The following is a 14,582-nucleotide window of genomic DNA, read 5'->3' on the forward strand; positions in this document are numbered from 1 at the left end:
CAGTTAAGCATCACATACAATTGAAACCAATCAAGGCTCTGATACCACTGATGGGTTTTATGCATAAGAAACAATCCTATGTGCTCATACAAACCCTAATGCTTGGATCTAGGTTTCTCTATTGTACATGCTTTGAATCCAAGACTTACAAACCCTAGATCTATCAAATAAGAACTGAAATAAGGGTTTAGTAATTACCTTTGATTGTTATATAGCAATAACAATCAATCCTTGCTTTGATTTGCTTCAGAAAGCTTAGTGCCTCAAGTGTTGCACCTCTAATGGAGTCACAAACACCACTAAGCAACTTGGATGAAGAGGGAGGAGAGAGGAGGCAGCCAAAACGTCCAGAAACCCTAATATAAGAGTTGTCCACGTTTTTGGGCATAAGGGGCTCTTTATATAGGTGGCCAATTAGGGTTATCTAACAAGGAAACCCTAATTTGACTGCTTAAGCCCTAAGCAGCCCATGGACCCTTTCTGGAACATGCCTTGGACGACTTCTAATGGGCTTCCCCATAGAATTCGTCCAACCTATTATTCCAAGGTGATCCATAGCCCAATTGTAATTATCTTATAATTACATTATCAATCCCCTTAATTTAATTAATCTCTTTTAGTCACAAAATTAATTCATAATTAATTCTCGACTAATATTAATTAAACAATATGATTTCTCCTTTAATATATTATTCTTATAATATATTAATAAATCATAATTCTCCTTAATTCATCCTACATATTGCTATGGTGAAGGCAACCCAAAAGGACCATGCTCATAATCGGGTCAAGTACATACCAAACTAGTTATGGACTTAGACACTAATCCAACAACTTTCTCATTCCTTCAATGACACCATGAGAACTTCAAGATCTTCTGTCACACCCCCGAACCAAACGGCGGAAACGTCTGGGGCGGGTGACTTCATTTTGTAATATCATAACAAGTATATATAAATGAAACATAGACATCATCATCACCATTCATAAAATATAACAACATACATACTTTACATACTTGAGTTTGTTTGTAAAATTACATCCCAAAATATCAAATGTACGGTAATATCAAAAACACATCAAAAATCCAAATTACATAGCTGTCAACCTGTTTAGCGAGTTCCTGAGAATACAAGTTATTTTGAAAAGCGTCAACATATAAAATGTTGGTGATTTCATAAGCAAGTTTGTAAGAAAAGCTTCGTATTAGTTTGTAAACACCAGAAAATCCAATATTTTCTGTAAAAAAAATAGTTTGTGAGTTTTGTCTCAAATCCTGTATTATAGCATGTGTATTCTTGTTGATAGTGCATAAAGAGAGATTCCCAGAAAATCCTGTATTTTCTGTTTAATGAAAAATAGTGGTCTTAACCCTAAGTCCTGAGTGGTGAAAGTTAAATATAAAGTAGCGACTGTATAGTTAGTACTTTGTATCAGAAGTAGAATATGTGTATTTCGTAAATTTATTGCGTTGTTATTCTCTATGTGAGTCGTTATAACCATACTAATATGACGAGAGCGCCTGTCTTGACGTTCTTCAGGCGTCGGTTTCTTGAAAAGACATTTGTCACCCTAGACTGGCCTGTCTAGCAGTAGCGAACAACTCAGGTGTGGGGTGTCGACCCTGTATAGATCTATACACAAATTCCCGCTCTCCCTCCATGATACTCTGGTTATAACTACATGACTTTCTATGTATAGTAGATAGGTACGAGTGAAGGAGTGCCTCACAAGAGCCTTAACGAAATTTACGTGAATAGTGTATTTCATTATTTAACGTTATAAATAATGTTGCGAGTGTATATTTTGACTACAAACTATAAGTGATAAAAATATAATTATTTTTAATCGAAAGTGTCAAAATATCTAATTTTCACTGTTGTTATCGTAAATAACTCACGTTACACAAAGTATCATGAAAGATTCGAGTTTACTAGAATTGTCACTAATGGCCCAAATGACATAAAACTTGTCATGCAAGGCCCAATTAGACTAGAATTGTCATATATGGCCCAATTAGAATGGAATTGTCACATAAGACGACGTATCCATGACATAGACGACGTATCCGGCGCAACCCTGCTGAAGGTGGCGCCTCGCCCTCGCTGCTGAACAGAGAATCGGTCCATGCTGTGGCCTCTCGCCCTGAATCACTAACTCTCCCCCACTAGGAGTGTGAACCCTCACTAGCTGCTGCTCGCAATCAATCACCGCCCCATTGGGGCTCAACCAGTCCATGCCAACTATAACCTTATTCCCTTGTAGGGGAATAGGAACCAAATCCACTGAAAACTGCTCATCAAATAACCGTAGCGTACATCCTCTATGAACCCTCGCTACCCTGACGGTCCTATCATCTGCTATCTCCACGTCGAGTGGACAATCCAGATCCCCCAGAGCCCTACTAAATCGCTTGCTAAGCACGAGTAACACAAAAGATCGGGTAGCACCCGAATCAAACAGTACCATGGTTGATATGCCTTTCACTAAGAACGAGCCTATAAACAAACATACAAATATAAGTAATAATGATAAATAAATAAGAGATAATGGAGAAGATACATACCCGTAACCACATCAGGAGCTGCTCGTGCCTCCTCTGCTGTCAACTGGCCCTTCCCTCAGGAATCTGTCTTGGGCTTCTTGCCCGATCCCTCCATGCCAGATACCAACTCTGGCTTCCTCTTCCTCTTTATCTCTAAATCAATCTCTCTCACGAGCCCTCACAATCATGTCCTCTAGCGTCTTGCAGCTGGAGCGACTCACAAACTGGTGGATATCACTCCGCAACATCTCATGATACTGGACCTTCTTCATCTCCTCGTCCGCCACGTACTGCGGAACAAGAAAGGCCCTCTCCCTGAACTTGGCGGTGATCTCCGCCACAGTCTCAGTAGTCCGCTCTAAATCCTAGAACTCCCTCGCTAACTGTTGCACCTCGATCACAGGTGCAAACTCGGCCCTGAACCTAGTCGTGAAATCACTCCAGGTCATCGCATCCAACACTTTATCATCACCAATGGCTCTCCCAACCTCCTCCCACCAATCACGTGCCCTGTCCTTCAGGAGACAGGACGCTAGTCTGACCTTGTCCCCCTCGGGACATCTGCTGGTACGGAACGCGTTGGCAACATCAGCCAACCATCTGCTACTAGCAATGGGGTCCCAAGCCCCATGATAGCCGGGAGCTCCACATGCTCTGAACTCCCTGAAGATCAGTGTGCGCGACCCCATCATGGGCGCTATCTTAGTGCGGAAAGCGCTCAACTTCTCATCCAGAAGCTCTAAAATACCCTCCTTGACCGATCCAAAGATCACATGAGTCTGCTCTAGAATGCTACTTGTAACCTCAGACGAAAGAAACTCCCTCGTCTGCTCATCCATCTGCTCGGATCCAGAGCCCGAGCCTGATCCCTCACCTGAAGTGCCCGCCGGCCTAGGACATAGAACCACCATACTGAAAATACACCATAACAAACATCAGTATACTCATCAAATCTCGAGGGATCTAACATACTACAAGTTCCCTGGATTCACCTCGGCATTCCTTGATTCGAGTATGGATCCTCTGCTTTTAGTAGTACGGGCCCATACTACCTTCCACATCTATCCGTACTTTCCTCAAGAACTGCCTCGACTCCACCAAGTGCCTTATACTACTACTACCGCTGATCTCCTACTAAACTCTTCCTAGGCTTGCATAATAGCATCAAATATAACAGAAAAACACCCTAAGCTCTGATACCACTGATGGGTTTTGAGCATTACAACATTCCTATGGTGCACATGCAACCCTAATTGCTTTGGATCTAAGTTTTTCTCAAGTTATACATGCAAAATAATTTTCCAAAGCAAAACCCTAATCTAGCATATGAGAAAACAAAATCTAATCATATTAGTGTTAGAAGAATACCTTTCTTGTTGATTGGTTGATCTTGACCTTCAAGAGCTTAGTACCTCAATTGTTTCACCTCTAATGGAGTCACAAACACCACTTAGCAATGGATGAGCAAGAGAGAGAGAGAGAGAGAGAAAGAGAGAGAGAGAGAGAGAGGTGGAGGCTACAAAATTCAGCCAAGGTTTCTTTTAGGGAATCAAGTGGTCGATTTTAGGAGCCTTGGGGTTCCTTTTATAGTTGAGGCTGTTAGGGTTTTCAACTGGAAACCCTAATTCCATTGCTTAGGCCCTAAGCAATCCACATACTCACATGATAGGCCTTGGACGAAAACTCTATGGGCTTCCCATAGATTTTCGTCCAACCCATATCAAGAGGATCCATTAGCCCAAACTACAACTATTACTGATTTACATAATCAGTCCCCGTTCTTTTAATCAGTCTATTTTGATCACTAAATTAATTCCAAATTAATTTCTGATCAATACTAATTAAATAATATGATTTCTCAATTAATATATTATTCTTATAATATATTAATAAACCATTAATTAACCTCTTTCTCCAAAACTCATCCTATCTAGTTGCTATGGTGAAGGCAACCCAAAAGGACCATGCTACTATCGGGTCAAGTACATACCATTTATAGTTATGAGCTTAGACACCTAATCCAACACTAAGGACGAGCGTTGTTCAGGTGGTGGTTTAAGTGGTTCAAGGAGGCATGAATGGCGATAGAGAAAAATGTTGATCAAAACAGTGGTGTTAGCTATGAAAAAAATAGATGAGGGGTGACACATGTCGACACATCACCAACTGTGGAAAATCGCATCGGGTTTGACCTTTTCTTTTTCAAACCTGCAAAATTACATCCACAGGGACTCCATGAACAAGAAACACATAATCGTTTATGCAACCCCAAAAGTTGATTAACAAAAAAATCTACTGCACCTTCAATGGCTTCAACATATTCGTCTTCTACATCCAGAAATCAACGAGAATAGAATACCAGAGGGAGGAGGAGAGAGAGAGAAGTATAATGTAGATGTTGAGGGTAAGGGTGATTAGGTGAGAAGATGCCCATAATTATTAACTTTTATGAACAAATTAATAGATATAAATATAAAAAATTAAAATAGAAAATTGTAAGGGTAAATTTGTCTTTTCATATTGATTAAGGACCATATTCAAAACAACATAAAACTACAGGGATAGATCCGAATTAAAAAAAGTTGTCACGAACCAAACTAAGACATCCTCAAACCATAGGGCCAGCGAGTAATTTGCCCAAATGTTTTTTACGAAACCAATGACGTGTGCACGCATGGAATCAAGAACCAACACCGTCAACAAATAGGAAATTACATAGATAGAAAATCCAAGAAATTTCCCCTTCTGGGCGGGCCATCTGTATCTTTCTCGCACTTACACCGATTACTTCCTCGCTGAACGCTCGGATTAACCTCAATTACAATTTAATTCGAGAAAGTATACATAAGTGTAGGATAATCTGATCTTTGATTCGAAGAGGAGGAGAAAGATGGGCCTAAAACGCCTTCTTGTTGAGGTCTGTCTTAAATTATTCAGTTTTCCATTCCAGGAATTATTCTTTGCGTATTCTCTGTTTAAATCATGTCAGATATGTATATTGAGAATAACGTTTTCATTATTAGTTCGCTATTGCTTATCTTATGCTAGAAAAAACCGGAAGCCCTAATCTTATTTAGCTTCTAGGGTTTTTGGATAACTCCCTGTCTTAATTGCCTGTAGTTTGGTTAGTAATTAAACCATGATGAACTTTCATGGGAATTTGTTAGTGTATGGTGATTTGTGGCTGTTTTCGAAGCAGGGGTTGATAAATTGGCTGGAAAGAAAATGCTTTTGGTCAAAGATGGTGAGGGAATGCTTGGTTAATTTGTTAAGTTGTTGAATGGAAATAGACAAATAGTCATTTGAATGGGATGGGTCTTAATGACATTTTTTGTGATCCCAGAATTGGTCAAAAGCAGTAACTAATGGATGAAAATACTTCCTCTAGATCAACAAGAACAAAGGGAATGCCAAGCTATCAAGAAACCATGACTAGGATACATAGAGTCATAGCATCCCATTGTGCTATTAATAATGGTTAAGGGTTGATGCTAATTTGTATTACAACCAATTTGATTTTTATGTTTTAGAACAAGAAGCATCTGATTAATTATATTGTTTATACAAGTCATGGAGAGATATAAGGTACATCAAATGATCTGTATATGGTGTCCATAATCTATTCTAGAGAACACATATGAGGGTGAGGGTGCGTCCTTCTTGATTATTGTTATTTGTTATTTAAAACATACAAGCTAAAGTTGTAATGGTGAACTATAAACTCTGTATACATTTCTGCTTTCTTGAGGTTTAATCCAAACTTTGTGCTATTATTTTTGGTGTTACCAAAGAAGTCATATTTTCAAACGTTGGTCTCTTATTAATCACGTTATTCTGTGCTTAATTACTTATATAGGTCTCAAAGCACCGAACAAAGCTGGGGCTTACACAAAGTTTGTATACTAGATCCTATATCACTTCACAGAAGACCAAATTTGATGCAGGTAATATAAAACCTGAGTGCATGATTATGCCTAATGTTAGTTTTATATTTCCGTTTTGTATACTAGATCCTATATCACTTCACACATTCTTTTATTTTAGGGCTAAATGCAAGAAGTAGCATCCTACTTTCATTCTTTCTATTACAGCATTAATAAGGCACTTTTTATTTGCAATTTTTTTCTTTCTGATAAGGACATTATACTTTGAAAAATCTACCCTATATTGCTATAAGTGGGTAGATTATTTCAAACTACAGTGCTGTAATTGGAAGAAATGAAAGTAGGATGCTATAATAAAGAAATGAATGAAAGTACATTAACATCTGAGCTTTGTTTGACAAATAATTATGTATCTGTAGCATACAAGGTTCCAAGTGGTCAAAGAAGGTTCCAATCAGGTTACATGGGAAGTTTTTCACGAAGACTGCGTGAACCTGATGTAGATGTATCAAGCAATGCAGCTTATCTTAGGGAACTTAGTTATCGAAATGATTATGAGGCAGTGATAAGAGTTTTTGAAAGTCAACCTTCTATGCACACTAGTCCTTCAGCATTTAAAGAATATGTGAAGGCCCTGGTCAAAGTTGATAGATTAGATGAAAGTGAGTTGCTCAAGACATTGCAAAGAGGTCAGTCAACATGACTACTTTCATTTATAAGCTCTAAGTCTTTTAATCGTGTTATAAGTTGAACTTTCGCTTATGTATACCCTTTTGAGCTTATGTTTATGTAGCCATGTCTCCAAGTTTCTCATGAACTTTTTTTTTTTTTTTTTTTAAACTTTTTATTGACTCCATCTGAATTCTGAGCCATGAACATTTAATTGTTAGTGATTATGAATTGCTTACTATGAGGTTGAAATTTTTAGATGGTTCAAAATAGAAAATGTGGTATTTTAGACTCAAGGAGTAACAATTAGAGGTGCCAATTATGAACTGTTTATTTACAAGGAAGTTGAGGTAATGGAACTGGTCATTAAATTCCATGATCATGTTTGGCTGAATTTAAGAATGTAATGATTTTCCATATCATCTTCTATATGACTATATGATATCTAAATATAGCCTATAGTTTTATTTCATTCATTAAAACTTATTGGGTTTGTATATAGAAATAAATATATTTTATAGTTAAAAAAACAAAAAAGCAATGTAATTAGAGTTTTAAAACATTGTAAAAAGGATTTATGTTATTGAAGTTCACACAGATAAAAATTGGTTAGATTATAATTCTTCATTCCAATAGAACACATATTTTCAGGAAAAGTCCATTAAATTCCATTGTAGAAAACAAAATGGCAAGAGTAGATAATATTGAATATTGATTTCCCATTGGTTGCAGGAATGGCGAGCAACGAAGAGAGTATTGGTGGGGTTTCGGCTTTCAAGAATGTGGGGAAATCAACAAAAGATGGGGTATTGGGAACTGCTGCTGCTCCTATTCATATGGTGGCTAATGAAGGAGGAAACTTCAAAGAACAGTTATGGCGCACTGTTCGTGCTCTAGGCATGGGCTTTTTACTCATTTCGGGTATCGGAGCCCTCATAGAGGATAGAGGAATCACTAAAGGTCTTAACTTTTTTTTTTTTTTCCCCTTAAAAATTTTCATTTCAAAGTGTCTAATACGAGCCATTCCTGAAAAGTTGGTCATTTTTGAAAAAGAAACAACGATATATAGGTTAAGACTCATTTTTTTTTTTAAATAAATTTTTGTGAAAAAAAATAACAGCTTAATATCTTGTTATTGTGCAGGATTGGGTCTACATGATGAGGTGCAGCCGAGTATGGAATCTAGCACAAAATTTAGCGACGTTAAGGGAGTAGACGAGGCAAAAGCTGAGCTTGAAGAAATTGTTTACTATCTTCGCGACCCTAAGGTACTAATTACAAAAATGTTTCTTTTTCAATGAGGGGTAAATCTTATTGCTATGTTAAGATAAACAAATTTGTATGTACAAATTATGAAACTCTCAAACTAATAATATACAAATCACTGAAAGTATGTTGTTATTATGTGTGTGTGTGTATATAGCGTTTCACTCGCCTAGGTGGCAAGCTTCCGAAAGGTGTCCTACTGGTGGGTCCCCCGGGGACTGGAAAAACCATGTTAGCCCGGGCAATCGCGGGAGAAGCGGGTGTACCATTTTTCTCATGCAGTGGAAGCGAGTTTGAAGAAATGTTTGTTGGTGTTGGGGCCCGCAGGGTTCGGGATCTTTTTACTGCAGCTAAAAAGCGGTCACCCTGTATTATTTTTATAGATGAAATTGATGCCATTGGTGGAAGCAGGAATCCAAAAGATCAGCAGTATATGAAGATGACTTTGAATCAGTTGCTGGTTGAATTGGATGGATTTAAACAAAACGAAGGGATTATTGTCATTGCTGCAACTAATTTCCCCCAGTCCTTGGATAAGGCCTTGGTCAGACCCGGCCGCTTTGATAGGCGGGTCGTGGTCCCCAATCCCGATGTCCAAGGCAGGCGCCAGATAATGGAGTCTCACATGTCAAAGGTTTTTTTTTTTTTTTTTTTTTTTCATTGCTTTTATTTTTATTTTTGCATATACTAATACTATCCTTGAATTCTGTTGTACAGATCTTAAAAGCAGAAGATGTGGATTTACATGTCATTGCCCGAGGCACCCCTGGATTCTCGGGTGCTGACCTGGCAAACCTAGTCAATGTGGCGGCTCTCAAGGCGGCAATGGACGGCGCCAAGGCGGTGACAATGGAGGACCTTGAATACGCAAAAGACAAAATCATGATGGGCACCGAACGCAAATCCGCTGTGATCTCCCCGGATGTCAGAAAACTAACCGCATATCATGAATCCGGTCACGCCCTCGTAGCAATCCACACCCCCGGGGCCCACCCGGTCCACAAAGCCACAATCGTTCCACGTGGCATGGCCCTCGGTATGGTTGCCCAACTGCCCGAAAAAGATGAAACAAGCGTTTCCCGCAAAGAAATGCTTGCCCGACTGGACGTCTGCATGGGCGGGCGGGTAGCCGAGGAGATCATTTTTGGAGAAAACGAGGTTACTTCCGGTGCTTCATCGGATCTTGAACAGGCGACTCATTTGGCTCGGGCTATGGTGACAAAATACGGAATGAGTAAAGAAATTGGAGTGGTGGCTCATGATTATGATGATAATGGGAAGAGTATGAGTACTGAAACGAGGCTGCTTATTGAGAAAGAAGTGAGGGAGTTGTTGGAAAATGCATATAATAATGCTAAAAACATTCTAACGTGTTATAAAGACGAGCATCATGCCATTGCTGAGGCCTTGTTGGAGCACGAAACGTTATCGGGAAAACAACTTAAAGAAATGTTGGAACGGAAGAAGTCGCCACCTCAGCAACAGGAAGAGCGGTTTGAGTTAAAGACACCAAATGCTGCCGCCAGTGCTGCTGCTGCTGCGGCAGCGGCGGCTGCTGCCAGTGCCGCGTCGGCTGCCGCCAAGGCGAAAGGGATTGCTCCCGTTGGATCTTAGTATTTGATTTTTTTTTTCTGAACCGATGTGCATATTTATTAATTAATGGTCCAATTATCGTACCATGGTGATTTTGGACATAAAGGGAGGAAATAGAAGGCTGGATTTTGCGGGTTGGTGATAAATGTAGCATTAATATCAGAATTTTAAAATGGGCGTCTTTTCTGTTTAAGTTTTTCATACATTCATACAGTGGAGAAATAATGAAGTTTTGCTAGTTTCTTTTGTTTTTCAGAGAAGTATGTGCGACTTGGACAAGATTTTTAGGCTTATCTTTATTGATGGGATGACGAGTATATTTACAAGGGTTGTGTATTAAACCGTACAAACCTTATAAACCGCATGCACCGCACCACACCATATAATGTGGTTTTTTAGCGGTTGCGGTGCGGTTTGTACTTTTTCTAAACCACACTATGTAGTGCAGTTTGTTGTTTATAGTTATAAAAGCCTACTGTTTTCTTATTGGTGCTAAATGTTGAAGTATGTTCTGTTTGTTTTTATAGATATTTTGCTTGGTCTTTTGTTTATGTGTTGGTGCACTTTTTAGGATTGCATTCACTTAATCATATTCTTACGAAAATTGACCTACATTCCCTTTTCGCGTTTTTTTTTTTTTTTTTCTATACTAATTTCCAAGAATATTTTTAGCACTAATAACATATGTTTTATTCAAGATTTGAAGTTAATGATGTTTACTGTTACTTCCAATTTTCAATTGTCAATCAAATAACTGTAGGAACTTCTGAACTATATATGTTCTAATTAATGTAACCACACCATCTTTTGGTGTATTAACTTGAAATCATTAATCAAAAACTTATGTAAATTTTTTTTTGTTAATGACTTATTTAGTGAAGTAAAACACTAGGTTAATATGTATATGATAAATCAAAATTTTATATCCCACGATTCTATCAGTGCATACAACAACTAATGTTTGATCGGTTCACTTTTTAAAGCATTAAACCGAACCAAAACCGCCTGTACTGCATCAAAATAATATTCTCATTCACATATGCACATAATTTCAAAACAACGCCTTATTAGTGTTAACCCCATCTCTATCAAAATTTTGCTGAAATGACTTACTTTGGCTACCGGGATAAAATGGTGAAAGTTTTTTTTATTAAATTGTTACAGGGGCATGTTTACTTAACAACATATTGTTAATTATCTAACATTTAATGACTGACTTTTTTTAATTGTTACAGGAGTTGTTATTGAGGTCTTTATTAAGCTTGATAAGATGGTTTTTATCTACCAAAGTCTGAATCTATTGGAAAGTCATTACACAGTTCCTACAATGAAATGCTTAAAAGATTTGATTTGATTTTAAGATATGATGTGAACACAAAACACTTATGCTAATGTGCATACCCTTATTTTATGCAGTTGTGGTCTGTTTTTTGTTTTTTATAATTTTTGGATGGTATAAAGATGGGAAATTCACTTAGGAATACTCTTGAACCGAATAAGTTGGTTCATAGATTTGGGGCTGATGATGTGCGTTTTTTTATCTTGCCTGCACTATTGATATTTTCTTACCCTTTCCTCTATCTCTCTATTAAGCCATGTGCCAAAATGTGCCATTTGTCGTCTATACTTTTAATATATGTGTTTTCAGTGGTAACTACAAAATAAATCTCAAATTAATTTGTGGGTTGTTCACAAATCTCCTGACCCATGCGTAGCATGTGCCCTTTTTTTAGTTTATAGTAAAAGAGGAATAAAATTGTGAGTGTTGGAAATTCATGTCTTGTTTATAGGGCGGTCGAAGATAATTTGAGGTCCGGGGCAAAATAAAAAACTGAGCCCTTTTCGATATAACTACTATCATGTTATGAAGGAAGGGAAAATAAAAAAAATCGTGTTCCCGAGTTGAAGGACAAGAAATGAAAACAATAACTTTACAGTTTTACCCCTAATATATTTTCTCGCAAAACATCATAACATTTTGAATTAAGATAGCGGTCAATGAAGCTAATAAATTTATAGTTCTACCCCTAATATTTTCACACCAAACGTGATAATTTGACACAAAACAGAACCAACAACCAGTTCTACCCCTCAAAGTTCAATACTAATTTTAGGAGTCCGCTTAAAACAGAGAACTAAATAATTGAGATCCATAGCACCAACAATTGTATTACACTTTTGGGGGAAAACTCAAAAGAACAACAGAGTAAATCTCAGCTTTAGAAGGTTTGATGCCCAATTCTTGAGCTAGGAATATCACTTATATATTTCACCAAACCACACCATTTTTTAAAACAACCCATCATTCAATCATCAATAAGAATCAGCCACCAAACTTGAGTAATATCGGTAGCAGTTAACCCCTCCAAGATCCCACCATTAAAATTGGAACATAGGATTCTAGTATCTTGTAAATTTGTAGATTGTACAAAGATCAAAATAAAAATAAAAGTTGATTTTACCTGTAAATTTTTCATATCCAAAATGAACAACCTAGAAAACACATGATTGTTTTGCATCCATTCAATGATTTTCTATATCAAACAAAACATATATATATATATATATATATATATATATATATATATATATATATATATATATATATATATATATATATATATATATATAAATGAGGATTAAAGTGTCTTGTCAATGTTAGGGTGTAAAGTTCTCCTTGGACGTGACTGTTGAGTTTTAGTTCAAAAATAGTTTCATAAACTAGAAAAATATGGCAATGGAAGACTTAAAATTTTAAACATAACATAACATTTTATACCCACCAAGGATCTCCTTGCAAGTTATAGAAATATAAAATACCATCCATAGAAAGGATGAAGAAATAACAACATTTGTTGTTCTTTGGATCCTCTTGGGAGACTTGGAAGTTGATGAAGAATGTGAAACCTTTGAAACACCAACAATGACTCAACTTGATGTAGATGCTAGTCCAAAACTCTTAACTCTTAATCTTTATGTTCTTATCAAAATAAGAACACAAAGAGAGCAAAAGATGCAAGTATTCTTCAAGTTTTCTAACCAAAACTAGAAAAAGTGAGAGAGAGGATGCAAGTTTCGGCCACTTCTCCAAAGGAAGAAAAAGATCACTAGCCAAAGTGCAAGCCTCAAACTTATATGCATAAAGTGAAAGTATTAACCATTAGGTCATAACACTTTAAACACATATTTCCCTATGTCATAAACATGTCCAAGCATGCCTTCTCCCACGCTTCATTTCTTTTGAATAAACTAATGGAAAGCCCATAACTCTTTTCCTTTATCTAATTTTCGGAAATTGTATATAAAAAAGAAGAGTTTGTTTAAATTTTATAAACTCAAGTTTTATAAAATATAAACTTTGTCTTTTGAGTAAAAGAAAAAAGGGTTTCAACTAGTCCAAAAAGTTGTGCATGACTTATTAATTCATACCATATGAAATAATATAATGTTACTTGCTAATGAAAATTATTATTTCCATGAAATAAATAATTTCCAATTTAATTGTAAGAGTTTTATTGAATATTTATTAAAATCAATTTCTAATAAATAATCAATTATATCAAGTTGTTGTTAGTGTGACGCATTAGTATCATATGTTAATTAACAATATCACTTTAATATGACTATTGAGCATACTAGACCTTTCAATCTCCCACTTGCGCAAGACTCATATTAGACTGATATAGACAGTGGTGAACATCTAACAATATTTCACTGCCCCTAACAACATATGACTTGCGCCGTTCTATCAACCCCCAATTACCAAAAAGCTCAAAGCTACAATTTGTGTATAAGGTAAGTTTATCAGTTATCTCTTTGCTACATACATCATGTTGAACATGAGAAACGGATCGCGATCAATCTCATTAGTTGTTCAACTTTTGGTAAGGTGCCTTAGATGTCTAACTCTCAACACATAAGAGGAACAAATCCCATCGTGACTACATAAGCCTCTTGCATAGTTCACACCATACCTGAAAATGGATTTTATAACTGCCCAGTTAAGGAACAACATTTGACCATATCAAAGCATAGTACTCCCAACACTTAAGTCCCACTATGCATCTCAGGTGTTAAGGATACAAAGATAGTACCTTTTTAATCAAGTGTCATTCATGATAGTGATCCATGAGATGATCTTGATGCGGGTCAGTTCAATACTAGTTATCTGACAAGTACCTATGAAACTTGGTTACAACCACTTGCCTACTTTCATCTAGTGAGAGTCAACTAATCCATTTCATATTAGTCTTACTTTATAATTGCTCCCACAATTATAACCGACTATGAACCTTTAGAATAATAACATTATTCATGGATTAAACATGTCAATATAGAACGCAACAAGTACTAATGTGATGACTATATCCCAATATATCATAACATTATCTAATAGTTGTTGTTATAATGTTCCAATATCCGAATACTAAATCCAAATCAAAAACCTATTCTTAGAATAATAAAGTCTTATAGCTGGAGTGTAACCATTCATACTTAGCTCAAAAGAATGACTTTATGTGATCCTCGAAGTCACAAAGATTTCTATGTGATCCTTGAATGGCAGAAATCAACATAGTTTTTCAATGATCCCATTCATCCAATCATATTTGAATTCAACTTCTAAA

At 36.6% G+C, this 14,582-nt stretch overlaps 1 protein-coding gene across 1 annotated transcript; it reads left to right on the plus strand.

The window, feature by feature from the left end:
• Positions 1–5,193: 5,193 nt before the first annotated feature.
• Positions 5,194–10,207, plus strand: LOC145114870 (ATP-dependent zinc metalloprotease FTSH 4, mitochondrial-like). Its single transcript, XM_079050989.1, has 7 exons — positions 5,194–5,462; positions 6,402–6,489; positions 6,849–7,118; positions 7,831–8,058; positions 8,242–8,366; positions 8,522–8,998; positions 9,082–10,207. Exons 1-7 carry the CDS (start codon positions 5,436–5,438, stop codon positions 9,976–9,978), a joined length of 2,112 nt encoding a protein of 703 aa, XP_078907115.1. The 5' UTR covers positions 5,194–5,435; the 3' UTR covers positions 9,979–10,207.
• Positions 10,208–14,582: the final 4,375 nt, after the last annotated feature.

The sequence above is a fragment of the Lactuca virosa genome, chromosome 5 (genome assembly GCF_052849685.1).
Source record: "Lactuca virosa cultivar CGN04683 chromosome 5, Lactuca_virosa_CGN04683_v6, whole genome shotgun sequence".
NCBI classification, from domain to species: Eukaryota; Viridiplantae; Streptophyta; class Magnoliopsida; order Asterales; family Asteraceae; genus Lactuca; species Lactuca virosa.